Source organism: Macaca nemestrina, chromosome 8 (assembly GCF_043159975.1).
Source record: "Macaca nemestrina isolate mMacNem1 chromosome 8, mMacNem.hap1, whole genome shotgun sequence".
NCBI lineage: Eukaryota > Metazoa > Chordata > Mammalia > Primates > Cercopithecidae > Macaca > Macaca nemestrina.
In genome coordinates, this window is record NC_092132.1 from 127,836,099 (window position 1) to 127,851,390 (window position 15,292).

At 46.3% G+C, this 15,292-nt stretch overlaps 1 protein-coding gene across 2 annotated transcripts in view; it reads right to left on the minus strand.

Annotated features, from left to right (window-relative positions):
- LOC105482028 (dihydropyrimidinase like 2) overlaps positions 1–15,292 on the minus strand; it is a 146,178-nt gene that overhangs the window by 31,728 nt on the left and 99,158 nt on the right. For both annotated transcript variants that reach the window (XM_011741887.3, XM_011741888.2), the window contains exon 4: positions 1,874–2,038. In XM_011741887.3, the coding sequence (XP_011740189.1) occupies positions 1,874–2,038 (165 nt within the window). The remainder of the gene's footprint in view (positions 1–1,873; positions 2,039–15,292) is intronic.

Below are 15,292 nucleotides of genomic sequence, written 5' to 3' on the forward strand. Positions count from 1 at the left end.
ACCTGACACATGCTGTAACATTGAAACCTTGACAACATCATGATAAGCGAAATAAGCCAGTTGCAAAAGGACAAATACTATCTGATTCCACTTGTATGTGGTCCCTAGAAGTCAAATTCACAGACAGAAAGTACAACAGCGGTTACCAGGGACTGGGGTGAAGGAGAGTGGAGAGTTAGTATTTAATGAGTGAGTGTAGTGTTTTAGTTTTGCAAGATAAAGAGTCCTGCGGCTGGAGGGTGGTGATGGTTGCAACAACATTTTGAGTGTATTTTAAAACACTGAACTACATGCACACTTAAAAATGGTTAAGATGGTAACTTTAATGTTATATTTATTTTACAACAGTTAATCTTTTTAAGCTGCCTCCACCAAACAAGTCTGTTGCGACTGTAAGAAGAAAATGAATTAGAAGTTTTTGCCTATGAAGAACTGTGATAAATGTCTTTTCTTTGGCAGACAGATTGCCTTCCATGCTGATTTTTAAGAAAATGATTTTTTAAGTAAGAAAGGGTCCATTAGTTCAACAAGCAGATGTCGCAATTCTCATCCTGGCGTCTTGGAGTTCTTGCCTCCCCAGGCACCAGACCAAACATCCCTGCCCAACATTCATCACAATTTTAAACAATTGTCCTGACAACCTCACAGCCTTGAAGCTTAATTCAAGCCACCTGGGGGGTGCTGGGAGCTGCCTGAGTTAAATGCCTCTGTACATCCCGGCCCTTCTCCCGTTGCCAGGCAACAGTTACCATGGTAACCCTCCTGCCTGGTTTGGAGCAGATTCAGTCTAAGTATCCACAGTTAAACCACTTGGAGTCTCTGCATGCTCAAAAGTGAGAAAAGTCAAAGGTTACCTATTTTCTTTTATGTGGAAGCTTCGTGCTGGAAAGAATCTTAGAGGACACCTAGTCCAAGACCCTCATATATGAGAAATGTTTCAAAAACTGAGACCCATAAAATTTAAGCAATTTACCCAAGGTCACACAGTCTGTGGAATATCAGAGAAATAAACCCAAGACTCTTGCTTTTCATTCCGGGGCATTTTCTATCATTCTAGTGCCTAGAGATTTCCTTCCTGCCATGTCACTCACAGCACTTGGTGCTTCTGAACCTGGAAGTCCCAGAACCCTAGAGCATTAGGTGCTTCCCTGAACGCTAAGATCCAGGGAGGTTAATTTGATCTCTAGCCAAGCCCAATGAGACCCAGGAAGACAATGTGGCCTGGCTCTTCCCCCGAAACTCCCGAGGTCCTTGTTGACAAGAGTCCCAGAGGCACCTTGAGGTGGTAAAGATTCCAGGGGGAAGGTGGTAAAGATTCCAGGCAGGGCCTCTCTGTAAATCTTCCCAATCCCTGGAAATTTGTTCTCCAAAATAATTCTAGGGAATGCAAAAGACCTCTCAGGTTGTTACTCAGTTTTGAAGTATCTCATAGCCCTCAAATCTATCCTAGATCCGCCCAGGTTTGTAGGAAGGGGCTGCCCAACACTCTCCTGAGACTGCCACATCCTCCCTGAGATATGTATTTGTTATCTTTTGAGGGTAAATCTCTCTCTCGGCAGCCTCAATTCCCCACCCTAACTAGAGACCACGGTGCCCACAAACCAATAAGCTGTGAGCAGCTGTCACCTAAGAGCAGATCTCAGCAGTAAGGCTCATCTTCTCTCATCAATGAAGGCTTATGTTACTGCACTGGGTCACGTCACCTCCAATCAGCACGAGCTGCAGCCCAAAGCCCTCTCTCCTTCCCAGGGGCAGGCATGGGCATGAGGCACAAATGGGATCTGGAAGCATTATCACTTTCTTCTCAGGGCTGTGCCAGTTGATGGACTGAAGCAGAAACATCTGCAGAGGGCATTGACTTAGTGCCACCTACCGTGATCCTTCACAAGCGCTTCCATCTCCTCCTGGATGCCCTTATGCCACTCGCTGATGTCCACGTGCAGAGAGTAGTCACAGCAGGACTTGCTGTCGGCCCATTCCCTCCACTGGTCAAAGGCAGCGAGCAGGCTTGTCCCAGGCTCAGGAACAACATGGTCAACTACAAAGAAACAGACATATGTCGTCATCACCAAGAGCCTCAAGGGCCATGGGCCAGCAGGTATTTTCCCACTCGAACCCTGAATAAGGCTTCTTGGGTTCAAAATCGAGATGGTGATCTCTACCAACAGCTTCCAAGAATCCACATAACCCAGTTGATTATCCAAGAGGGAGAAAGCAGAAAGCAGAAACTTGGCATTGGATGATGTCTCCAGCGAAACTACACATGCACTGCCCAGATCTGATTTCCCAAAACCCCTGAAAGCTCAAGTGTTGGGTGCATTTCACGGACAACGGGTCCTTATGGACAACGGCAGTGTCAAATGGCCGGGGAGCAGCCAAACCCTTCTTTGTGTTGAAAGCAGCTTATGAGACGCCCCCCGCCAGACGGCAGGGAACTTGAAGGTGCTGGAGCAGAGCCACACGGACCGGGCCTTTCAAAAGTTCCCGGGCATTACCTGCTCTCTCATTACCACTCACATTTCTGCAGCTTAATACCACTTTGTAGTTTAAGGGAAATCTTTCATCTTAAGAGTTCAAAGTGTTTTAAAACTGCAGTCATTGTTATATTACTATGGAGGTAGGCTGATCTGGAAGACAGAGGACTTTGGATGCAAGCTGACCTGAGTTGGTTTCCTAGCTCCATCATTCACCCGCATGGTGTCCTGGGGTAAACTCCTTAATCTCCACTGCCCTAATTTCTGTGCTGCTTTAAAATGGGGATAATATTACCTAGCACATACATTTGTTATGAGGATTAAAGGAGACAGCATATCTATGAATCTTACGTCATTCCCCGATTTAAATCCTCCAATGGTTTCCCCCTGTTCTTCAGATAAAGATTCAAGTCCCCAATAAGGTTTGCAAAATCCTGACCAGCGTGGCCCTGGCCTACCTCTATAACATGACCCTGAACCATCTCTCCCTTGTACCCTGCTCTCCAGTTACATGGACCGTTTTTCAGTTACTAAAATATCTACCTGCTGCCTCCCACCATAGGGCCTTTGCAGCTGCTATTATCTCTCCTAGGTCTTGGAGAGCTCTCGCCCAGCTGACATGATGGCAGGAGGATTACCGGGACTATTACTATCCGTCTTCCGCACACAAGCACTAAAATACAACTGAAATGATTTGTCCAAGGTCAAATCAAACTTGTGCAACAATAAAGATAAAAACCAGGACTGAACACTTAAAGCAATGAATCATTCTTCCTAAATATTAGATTTTCTACACTCAGGTAAGCAGTTCTGAGCTAAGAAAACGTCAGTCCATGTAATGCTAGAGAGCTCCGATTTCTGAAACGGATCAAATCTTGCAGATGCTGCTAAATTCTGATCCACTGGGCTTGGCTTTGTATATGTCAGAAATATAGCCATTGCACTTTGGGAGGTCAAGACAGATAGATCACATGAGTCAGGAGTTTGAGACCGGCCTGGCCAACATGGTGAAACCGTCTCTACTAAAAACACAAAAATTAGCTGGCCGTGGTGGCGCGTGCCTGTAGTCCCAGCTACTTGGGAGGCCAAGGCAGGGGAATTGCTTGAACCCGGGAGGTGGAAGTTGCAGTGAGCCAAGACTACACCACCGCACTCCAGCCAGGGCAACAGAGCAAGACCTTGTCCTAAAAAAAAAAAAATATATATATATACACACACACACACACACACACACACACACACACACACACACACAAATATGGCCATCTAAGCTGAATTTTCTTTTGACCAAATTTACCTTTTTGTAAGTATTAGTGTATGTAATTAAATGAGTACATGCATATCTGGTATCGGTAATATAGATAATGTTATCTAATAAAAACAAAAATGATGTCCACTTTAAATGCAAGCGTATTCCATCAGTAAAATGCTGACACAGAAAACTTGACAAAATAATTCCAATTTTTCTTAAGTTGTATGTCCCCCCTTCAACACCCCAAAAACAAAAACACAAACAAACAACAACAACAACAACAAGAAAACCATACAAATATCACTGTGTAGCAATCAGTTTGGGCAGAATCTCCCTATCCACTCCCCTGGCTTCATTCCTTGCCCTCCTACAAATCAACCTTCAGAAGCAGCTAGAAGGATCTTAAGCCTTTCATCAGACACTGCCATTCCCCTTCTTAAATCCTTCAGTAGCTGTCTACCGTCCTTAGCGCCCAATTTGAACTCTTTCCCTTTGCCGGTCAGATCCGGTCCTAGCTCATCTCTCCAAGGTACTCTCTATCCCTGACCTGCTCACCCACAATGGCCACCCTGGGCCATTCTTCAATTTGACCTGCCCAACCCCTGGGCAACTCCGGGCCTGTGCACAAGCAGCCCTCTCTCTCTGGAAACCCATTCCCCTCGCTCTTGACATGGGCATCTCCTCATCCTTCTCACTGGGGCTACACGTCACCATCCCAGGGTGGCATCGTTTCTGAATCCGTTTCACTCATTCACTGCCTGACCGCTGACTAGAATGTAAACTCCCTCCGAGCAGGGACTGAACGCCTAGATCAGGGAATAGCCAAATGAATGCTCTAAATAAGTGACGGAATGTTTCCTTCCGGCTCTCACACTCCACTTGCAATCAGGTCAAGCAGCAAAAGAGGGGCTCTCCTGGGAACCGGACCAGCTTCTGCTGCAGCAAAGACCCCTCCCCTCAACACTGCCCTGCCAGACCCTCACTTATGGAAATGCATTCCTTTCACTGGCCAGCAAGGGGAATGAGCAGAAATAATCATTTTTTCTGATGATATGATGCTTTGAGTAGAACATTTCAAAAATACAGAAAATTATAGGGAAAGTTAATAATCCCATTACCATCACCACCCCAAAATCAGATTATTCAAATTTGGGTGTATTTTCACTGCCTTTTTTCTATATATTATACCTTATTCTATTTCTTTATTTATAGTCCACTTTCTTCCCCCAAAAAGTTTTAAGGTGGTTTATAGAGACACATGAAATACAAAAAAAAGTGATAAACCAGAAAGAGTAATGCAAGCTAAAGTGGAAGAAAAATAATGGTAAAATAAAATCAGGAATGAGGCATGTATGTATGTGTATGTATGTACATGTATATTTATATGTGAATATGTGTACGTAAAATACGTGTATGTATATGTGGATGCAAGTATGTATGTACATATGTGTGTGTTTGTATAGATAAATACTTGATATTTAGTCTTATACATGGGCTAAATTTAGAGTTAGGCTCTCTAGCCAAGGTAAATAAGGAAGCCTGATATGTTCAATGTATCTATTTCCTTTAAGATTGAAAAAACAAATCCCTCCTAAGAAGAAGGATAAGTACTGGTGACACATGCTCATAGTTACTGAATAATCCTTTCCTTCTATTGATTTATGATGACTTCAAAAAATACTTTATCATTATTACTACTAGATAACATATCTAATAATGTTTTAAATTCATGCATACCTTACAGAGAGACAATACCAGGTTCTGTTCCTGGACTATTTTGCTCCATTCATCTCAATCAGTACTAAATAGAGCAGCTTTTTAATACATTTTAATATCTGGTGGCAAAAGATCACTTGAGGCCAGGAGTTCGAGACCAGCCTGGGCAACATGATGAAACCTTGTGTCTACTAAAAATATAAAAATTAGCTGGGTGTGGTGGCAGGTGCCTGTAATCCCAGCTGCTCAGGAGGCTGAGGCAGGAGAATCACTTGAACCCAGGAGGTGGAGGTTGCAGTGAGCTGAGATTGCACCACTGCACTCCAGCCTGGGTGACAGAGTAAGACTCTGCCTCAAAAAAAAAAAAAAAAAAAGGAAACAAAATAAAAGCTCATTTACTCCATAAGATTTTCTCCCCTTCTCCTTAGGCCAAGGCACTCATTTCCATTGCAAGGCTCAAGCAAGCCATCTTAAAGCCTTACAACCATTACCACAATCTAGATTTAGAACATCACCAAAAAAGAAAGGCTGTACCCACCTACAGTTATTCCCCATTCCCTCCTAGCCTGCTACTCCCAGCCCCTGGCAACCACTAATCTACTTTCTGTCTCTGCTCCACTCACTCTTAGACCAAGTGGGGAGGGTGACAGACAAGGACAACTTCAGGCTGGTGACAGGACCCATGACTCCATATCCCAATGATGTGTCATCAGATCATCTGATGCTAGACTCCTCAGACTTCAGGGTGCACAGTAATGATCTACAGTGTTCATTAAAACACAGGTTCTGGCCGGGTGCGGTGATTCACATCTATAATCCCAGCACTTTGGAAGGCTGAGGCAGGAGGATCGCTAGAGCCCAGGAGTTCAAGACCAGCCTGGGCAACACAGCAAGACCCTGTCTCAAAAAAATAATAAAATAAAAATAAAAATAAAAATAGGCCGGGTGCAGTGGCTCACACCTGTAAACCCAGCACTTTGGGAGGCCGAGGTGGACGGATCATGAGGTCAGGAGATTGAGACCACCCTGGCTAACACAATGAAACTCTGGCTCTACTAAAAATACAAAAAATTAGCCGGGCATGGTGGCAGGCGCCTGTAGTCCCAGCTACTCAGGAGGCTGAGGAGGGAGAATGGCATGAGCCTGGGAGGCAGAGCTTGCAGTGAGCCGAGATCGTGCCACTGCACTCCAGCCTGGGCGACAGAGCGAGACTCTGTCTCAAAAAAATAAAAATAAAGATAAATATAAAACACAGGTTCTCAGACCTTATCCCAGAGTTTCTGATGCTGCAGGTCCAGACTGGGACCCAGTAATTTGCATTTCTACTAAGCAACCTGGGAACTACTGAGTCTGCCTTGAACCACCTTGAGCATCACTAACCGAGTGCAAATCTTTTCCCAAAACTTCACCCTCCACCTCCTTTCCCTCCTGCCCATTTTACCACGAGGGGCCTGTTTACTACACAACAGCATCATCACTTACAAAAAATAGCACGTTCCCCGGCTGCAAGCCCATGGCTTCCTTGCATATCCAAATTAGCTCCAGGGGTTATGAACCCTTGAAAAGCTCAGGACCCGGACACAGTTGAGCACTTCGGGGAAATAAACATGCTTCCTTCAAGAGCTCATGACACTCAGAAACATGTCCACGAAAAGCTTCCACATGTTTTCCCACAGTTCTCTTTCCACTGAAGCTCTCCTGGGAAGAGCTGCTCCAAGGGGACAGGGAGGAATGTCATACTCACTTCCGGAGGGAGCAGAGTCCCCACTGAGGACACAAGCCTGAAAATGACTTGCACAGATCTCACAGGCCTTTCCTCTGGTGACCTCCCTGAGCTATCGGCCCCTGCAAGAGGGCAGCCTTGGCAACCCGGCTATACCAGCAGTGAAAAGAGAATGGGCTTGGGGGTCAAGGAGCCCCCAAATTCTAGTTTTTGCTGCAGTACTCCCTCACTGTGGTTTAGCCTTTAGGAACCTCCATTTCTTTTTTCTTTTTTTTTGAGACGGAGTATCACTCTTGTCGCCCAGGCTGGAGTGCAGTGGCGTGATCTTGGCTCACTGCAACCTCCGCCTCCCAGGTTCAAGCGATTCTCCAGCCTCAGCCTCCTAACTAGCTGGGATCACAGGTGCACCACCACGCCCAGCTAATTTTTGTATTTTTTTTTAGTAGAGATGGGGTTTCACCATGTTGGCCAGGCTGGTCTTGAATTCCTGTTTTCAGATGATCCCCCCAGCCTCGGCCTCCCAAAGAGCTGGGATTACAGGCATGAGCCACTGCGCCCAGCCAGGAACCTCCATTTATTCATCTATAAAAACATAGGCATGAGCTGGGTTCAGTGACTCACACCTGTAATCCCAGCACTTTGGGAGGCTGAGGTGGGCAGATTGCTTGAGGCCAGGAGTTCGAGACCAGCCTGGGCAACACAGCGAGATCCCAACTCTACAAAAAAAAAAAAAAAAATTACCCGGGCATGGTGGTATGTGCCTGTAGTCGCAGCTACTCGGGAGGCTAAGTGAGGAAGATCGCTTGAGCCCAGGAGTTTGAGGATGTCGTGAGCTATGACTATACCACTGCACTCCAGCTTGGGCAACAGATCAAGACTATTAAGAAAAAAAAAGAAGGCATAAAGCCACATACCCTGCAGGGCTGTAAGAAGTTTACATAATAAAGTGTAGGTAAAAGCACCTGGCAAAATGCCTGGCACACAATGGGTTTTCCTCCCCTCAGGATGAGTGACTGGAAACACCCTCACGGTGTGCATGATAGGCCTGTGAATCTGGTTTATGAGACAGCCAAGAACATGCACCAGGACAGTGGCCTGAATTTGCAAGTTACAAGTCTCTGAAAAAGGACTATTCCTTTCGTTATGACTTCTATTAAAACTGTCAAAGGACACTACTGTTTTTTTTTAACAGTTTTATTGAGATAATTCACATGCTATGCAATCACTCATTTAAAGGGTATATAACCCAGTGGCTTTTAGTTCACTCACAGAGTTTTACAACCACTGCAATAATCTAGTTTTAGAACATGACTCAAAAAAGAAACCTGGTACCCACTTACAGTCACTCCCCATTCCTTCCTACCCCTTCTACTCCCAAACCCTGGCCACCATCAATCTACTTCCTGTCTCCATAGATTTGTTTATTCGGGACATTTCCTACCAATGGAATCACATAAGATGTGGTCTTGTGTGTCTGTCTGCTTTCACTCGGTGTCATGCCATCAAGGTTCATCCATGCTGCAGCAAGAATCAGTGCTTCATTCCCCTCCTGCCTCAAGTGGTTCCCTATTGTTCTGCATTTTGGATATTAGCAAAGTGTGAGACATAAAGTAAATAAGCTGCTCCCTAAAACTTCAAATAGAAGATCCCTTTGGAGTTGGCCTTATTTAAATGACCCTACTTTAAATTTTTTTTTCTTTTATCCTTTTTCTTTTGTTGAGAAGGGGTCTCGCTCTGGCACCCAAGCTGGAGCGCAGTAGCGCTATCACAGCTCACTGTAGTCCTGACCTCCTGGGCTCAAGCGATCCTCCCAAGCAGCCAGCACCACAGGCGTGCACCACCACACCTGGCTAATTTTTTTATTACCATTATGTGTAGAGACATAGGTCTCGCTATGCTGCCCAGGCTGGAATTTTTCTTTTTAAAACTCACTGTAGACTCACCTGCAGAATTAAGAAATGACACAGAGAGAACCTTCGTACCCTTCACCCCGTTTCCCCCAAAGGAAACATCTTGCCTAACTATAGTACAATATTACAGCCAGGGAGCGACACTGATAGAGAATCCAAGACCGTGAGTTTTCAAAGGGCTAGGCTGGCAGTGTTTCTGATAAGGTCTCAAGGGGTCCTTTGTAATTAAAGCACAGGGATGTCAGAAACACCTTCCCTGTTCTGGAATTGAAGCAGTTGAGCAGGTACCACAGTCTGCAAGTCAGCTGGGGGTTATGCACATAGAGCAGGAGGGAGGAGAGAAGATGGGGAGTCCTCACTCAGCCTGTGATCCCACCTTGGGGTTATACCCATGGAGCACGAGGGAGGAGAGAGGATGGGGTGCCCTCCACCCAGCTCTCCGATCCCACCTCCAGGTTACACCCATGGAGCAGGAGGGAAGAGGGAGGATGGGGGGCCATCACTCAGCCCTCCAACCCCCCTCAGGTACCCATCAGCCCGTTGAAGCAAGGAGGGGCAGATGCTAAAACTCCTGTTGTCAGTGCACACACTTCCCCCTGCTCCCTGGATATTTACTCTATCAGCACTGCCCATCTCCAGGATCTTATTCCAAATAGTCACAGCCTCATTCTCCAGCACCATTCCCTGCTTTTCAATGTGTGTGCATCAGCCTTTCCCTTTTTGATCTCAGATAAACGAATTGACTTGAATAAAACGCAAACCATCGGGGAGGCAGTAACACAAGCCACCCACTGGCTTATCTACGTGGCTTTCCTGAGCTGGCATCTACCCAGCAAAATGCCCTGCAAAATGCCGGGTGACCTCATCAACCAAGCAGGGAATGGCTTTTGTTGGAGGAGAGATAAGAGCCTTTGTGGGTTGTGCTTGGCAGTTAGGATAACGTGGTTTTGCTCTGAAAAAAAGGGCAGAAAAGGAGAAGAAAGCACCTGCCCCATGAGAATTTAAGGGGTACCCACTGAAGAGGCACTATTGGAAAGATCAGAGTCAGACACCTGGGGTGCAGGTCAGTTCTACCACTTCCTCACCATGTGACTTTAGACAAGAAGTTCAAACTCTCAGAGCTTCAGATTCCTCAACCACGAAATGGGACTAATAATTAACTCAGGGTACCAGGGTGTTGTAAATGAGGGAATATGGGAAATGCTTGAAGAGCATCTGCTACATAGATGTGGTTTGATAAACACCCCCAGGAAGACAAAGCTATGTTCCTTTGTAAGAAAAATGCCCGTGCATAAAACACTGTGTAGTATTTAGGTTCCTCTAAAGCACGAGCCGCCTTACATGATGAACTACTTGCCTTGTGTAAATGTACTGTTTCTCCCGCAATGCTAAAGAAGCATTTTCCTAAGAGCTGGAACTATTCAGAATGTCTGTGCCTGAGTTTTTTCATCCATGAAACAGCAGAAATAACATACATCCCAGCATTTTTCATAAGTGTTCAATAAGATGGTGTTTGTAAACTATAAGAGGCACTGTTCTAATAGAACCAATTACCATCCGTGTTTTCTTCTCTCTGGAAGAAGCAAGCAGGGAGACTGGTATACAGAAGGTGCTCAGTGTACACAGGACAGACCAAACATCACACCTGCCTCTAGCCAACTTTAGCCTCTCCCTCCAAGGGACTCAGTCATGGAACTTTGTGACTCAATACACCAACCTGAGAACCCCAGCATCCACTGGACACTGAAGTCAAAGGAGTACCCAGCTCCCCCATCGATCCTCCATGTGCCTGGATTTTAAACTCCAGCCCTCCTAACGGATGGTGAGGGGTCAGGCCACCTTTGGTTAGCACACGCCAATGAAATGACTAACTGTAACATAAGTGTAAGTTACAAACATTGAAAGATGCGAGTAATAGTAAAAACCATTCTGATTTATTCAGCACGTCCTATGTGTCTGGTATTACTCTAAGCATCTTCCATGGATTCTCTCATTTAATCCTCACAACAGCCCCCTGAGCTCTGAGCCGGGGTTGGCCCTAGTTTTCAACTGAACAGACAGTGAGATTAAGTAATCTGTTCACATTACTTAAAATGTACCAGGCAGAGGGCCTGCGCCACCAAAGCTGCATAACAACCACACCTCTCGTGCCTCCAGCAGGTAAGGCTCTTGGCAGAATTCTGGATGGTGGTCAACCACGTGGCCTTGGCCAGTGCAGCCACTGACTGGCAGGGCTGGAATCTGACCCCAGAACGTGTGATTAAAAGACAGCAAGAGGGCTAGTTAATTGAGAAGTGAAATCCAGTCTTATCCCTTCATATATTATAACTAAAGCAAGTGACCCAATTCAATAAACAGATGGGAAAACCATGTCCTGAGCCTAAGGGTGGCAGGCATATGGAAACGTGTTCTTCACTGCTCAGACCTTCAGGCACTTGAGTAGCCCTCTCCTTTCTCTTTCCTAAACTTTGTTCAATGTAAGTTTGCTTTTAAAACTAAACCAGTATCTTCCTATAAATCAAGTGGCGCCATCGGTCATTATTCAGTATCTAGAAGCCCTGCTAGAATGATTATGACTAACTCTGGGGGAAGTAAGTGTTAAGGCAAGATCTGGTAAAATGCTTATAAAACAAACAACCTCCTTTAAGTGATCTGGTGATCAGCCAACTTTGGAGGAAACAAAGAGGTAGAAGTTATAAACTGTGCCCTTAAAATGCCAACAATCTAGTTAGGGAAAACAAAAACTCATTGAAAGATATGAAAGGGATACAGATAAAATGATCCTGGGGGACCCTCCAGCTACCACCTGTCCCCACCCCTCTCTTCTCATTGAGCTATGGAGGGAGCTGAATGTTGCTGATGCCCCACTTTCTCGCTCCCATTCCCTCTTGGCCCACTGCACACTGGCCCCCATCCTGCCGGTGCCTGGAACCTGTCCCTGCCCCATCCCAGCTCTGTTCCCTTCCTGTCTGCCCAGCTCCGAGACAGCAATCTTGCAAATTTACTTCCCACGTCTCTGAAGAATCTTCCCCTGGCTCTTCTTCCTCCACCCCCATTTTATTTTTTATTTTTTACTTATTTTTTTGAGACAGGGTCTCATTCTGTCACCCAAGCTGGAATGCTATGGTGCAATCATGGCTGACTGCAGCCTTGATCTCCAGGGCACAAGCGATCCTCCCCCCTCAGCCTCCCGAGTAGCTGGGACCACAGGCCTGTGCCACCATGCCCAGCTAGTTTTTAATTTTCTGTAGAGAAAGTATCTCCCATGTTGCCCAGGCAGGTCTCAAACTCCTGGGCTCAAATGATCCTCCTACCTTGGCCTCCCAAAATGCTGGGACTATAGGCATAAGCTACCATATCCCACCCACCCTCATATTCAATGCTCACCCAGGAGGTCTGTCCTACTCATTAGATTCCACTCACACTCCTAACATTTATTCAAAAGGTCCTGAGGTGGGGTTCTGAAGAGCGCAACAGCAGGGCCTTCCCCGGCTGGCAGGCCTGGGGCTCCTGATCTCTGGCTCTCCTCTGTCATTTCCTCTCTCCTCCCTCCTGGCCAGCCCTTCTCCCTTTCTCCTGACCTCCTTCCTCCCGTCCCTCGGCATTCAGTCTTCCTCATCACTCACTGGTCGATGGATATGAGGAGCAGGACCCTGTTTAGTCTCAGGAAGAACCCCGTGGTATGCAGCTGAAGCAGGTGGGCGTCTCTGGCAACTGTACCTGCCAGGACAGGCACCCACTGCACGAAGGGAGCCACTCATCCTGAAGCCTAGAGTGGGCACCTGGAGCTGCCCACACCTGCAGCCTGCACCCCTGCCCACTGCTTCCTTTCTCATGGCCTGGGCCCTAGAATGAGGATGTCCCTTCCTTCCAGGCTGCTGGGAGAGGACCCTGAGAGGCCAGGAGTCAGAGCTGGAGACTGTGGGCGGGGAAGGAGAGGCGGAGAGCAGGCAGAGAGAAGGCCCAGATTCCAAACCCACTGTCATTTCACATTCTGAAGATGATGTCACAGAGGTATCTAGGGCTTTTCATCCCATTTTCCTGGATGAACACAGGCACAACCCTAGCTCCCCACCTCAGGGAAACATATCCACCTCCCTTCAGAAAGTTTCAAAAACAGGAATGCAACATTGAACCATTTTATAATTTCCTACATGTTTGCATGTACTTGATAGCAATAATATCAACCTCACATAGATACAGTGTTTTTAAGTGATTCACAAAGCGTTATCACGTACCTTATCTCATCTGATGCTCAAACAAGGTAGGCAGGGCAGGTTTACGATCCTTACATCACAGATGCAGACCCTGGGGGCCACGGGACTTGCCTGCTGCTGTGCAGACAGATGTGAGACCTCAAACCCCAAACTGGGAGCGCTTGGCACCTGCCTCCTTCTACAGTTTAAACCACCACCTCCTTCTAGGTATTTCTATGCATAGCAGTCACCTCAACAATCCATCCCTAAATCCTTTTCTGTCATTGGAAACACATGCAAGTTCACTTAAGTGGGTAACTAATGACTTTAACCCAATGTGCATGAGAGAAAGCCAATTCAGGGCATCAGATAATGAGCTTGTCAGCATTTCGGCACCTCCTAAAACCCTTCTCTTTGAGGCGTGGTATAGCTTACTCATGGGCTCCCTGCATCCAAGATCAAAGGCCATGCTAGGCCGGGCATGGTGGCTCACACCTGTAATCTCAGCACTTTGGGAGGCCGAGGTGGGTGGATCACTTGAGGTCAGGAGTTCGAGACCAGTCTGACCAATATTGTGAAACCCCTCGTCTCTACTAAAATTACAAAAATTAGCTGGGCATGGTGGCATGTGCCTGTAGTCCCAGCTACTCTGGAGGCTGAGGCAACAGGAGGCAGAGGGTGCAGTGAGCCAAGATTGTGCCACTGCACTCCAGCCTGGGCAACAGTGAGAGACTCTATCTCAGGAAAAAACAAAAAACAAAAAAAAGAAGCCAGGCTAATAAAATCTGTGTGTGGTGATGAGGGGCCACCACCACCAAAGGATGACGTGCAAATCCTTTAGAGTGACGAGCCCAACGCTGAGTAGAAACTCCCTCTCTGGCTCACGGAAAGCAGACATGGAGGGAATGAGAGTCCTCCAGCCCATGTGCAGGCAGCAAGGGGTCAGTGTTGCAAGCACATCCCCAGCTCCGGAGTCAATCATGGGGAGCAAAACCCCGGAATAACCCTCTCTGCCAGGAATGGCTTTATTGAAAAACTAGGACGGGGTCATTTGCTCTCTACTCACATGGAAGGGTCATGCATGGTCTGAGGACGGCCTGCAAGGAAGGTTTCATTAGACCTTGAGTCCTGAAAACGAATCTGTAGGAGCATTTTTTTTTTTTAATTCAATGTGCAATGGCATGACCTCAGCTCACTGCAGCCTTGACTTCCCAGGCTCAAGTGTTTTTCCCACCCTAGCCTCCCTAGTAGCTGGGACTACAGGTGCATACCACCATGCCCAGCTAATATTTTGTATTTTTAGTAGAGACGGGGTTTCACTATGTTACCCAGGCTGGTCCCAAACTCCTAGGCTCAAGTAATCTGCTTGCCTCGGCCTCCCACAGTGTTGGGATTATAGACGTGAGCCACCCTGCCCGGTCTCAAGGACTTTAATTGTTTGTGCACAGTGATGTTACTAATTGCCCATGATATTGATATTAAACAAGTCTGGCAGATTCTACATGAAGAAACGATTTGCAGCTGGAATTGGGTTGACTAAAGGACACTTAGAAATTATTCTATCATTTTACTGATGAATCTGAGACTCAGAAAAGTTTCAAGCATTTCTAAAAGATACATAATCAGATATAACAATAACCAGAATTAAACCCCCAGGTCTGAATCTTAAATCTGTACTGTTTCCTTTATTCTTTTTCTATACCAGGAAAAAGTATTACCTATAATCCCACTTATCAAATAATAACTACTGATTTTTTTCTTTTTTTTTTTTTTTTTTTTTTTTAGAGACAGAGTCCTGTTCTGTCACCCAGGCTGGAGTGCAGTGGTGTAATCTTGGCTCACTGCAACCTCCACCTCCCGGGTTCAAGTGATTCTCCCGCCTCAGCCTCCCAAGTAGCTGGGATTACAGGCATGCACCACCATACCCCGCTAATTTTTTGTATTTTTTAGTACAAATGGGGTTTCACCATGTTGGCCAGGCTGGTTTTGAACTCCTGACCTCAAGTGATCCGTCCGCCTCG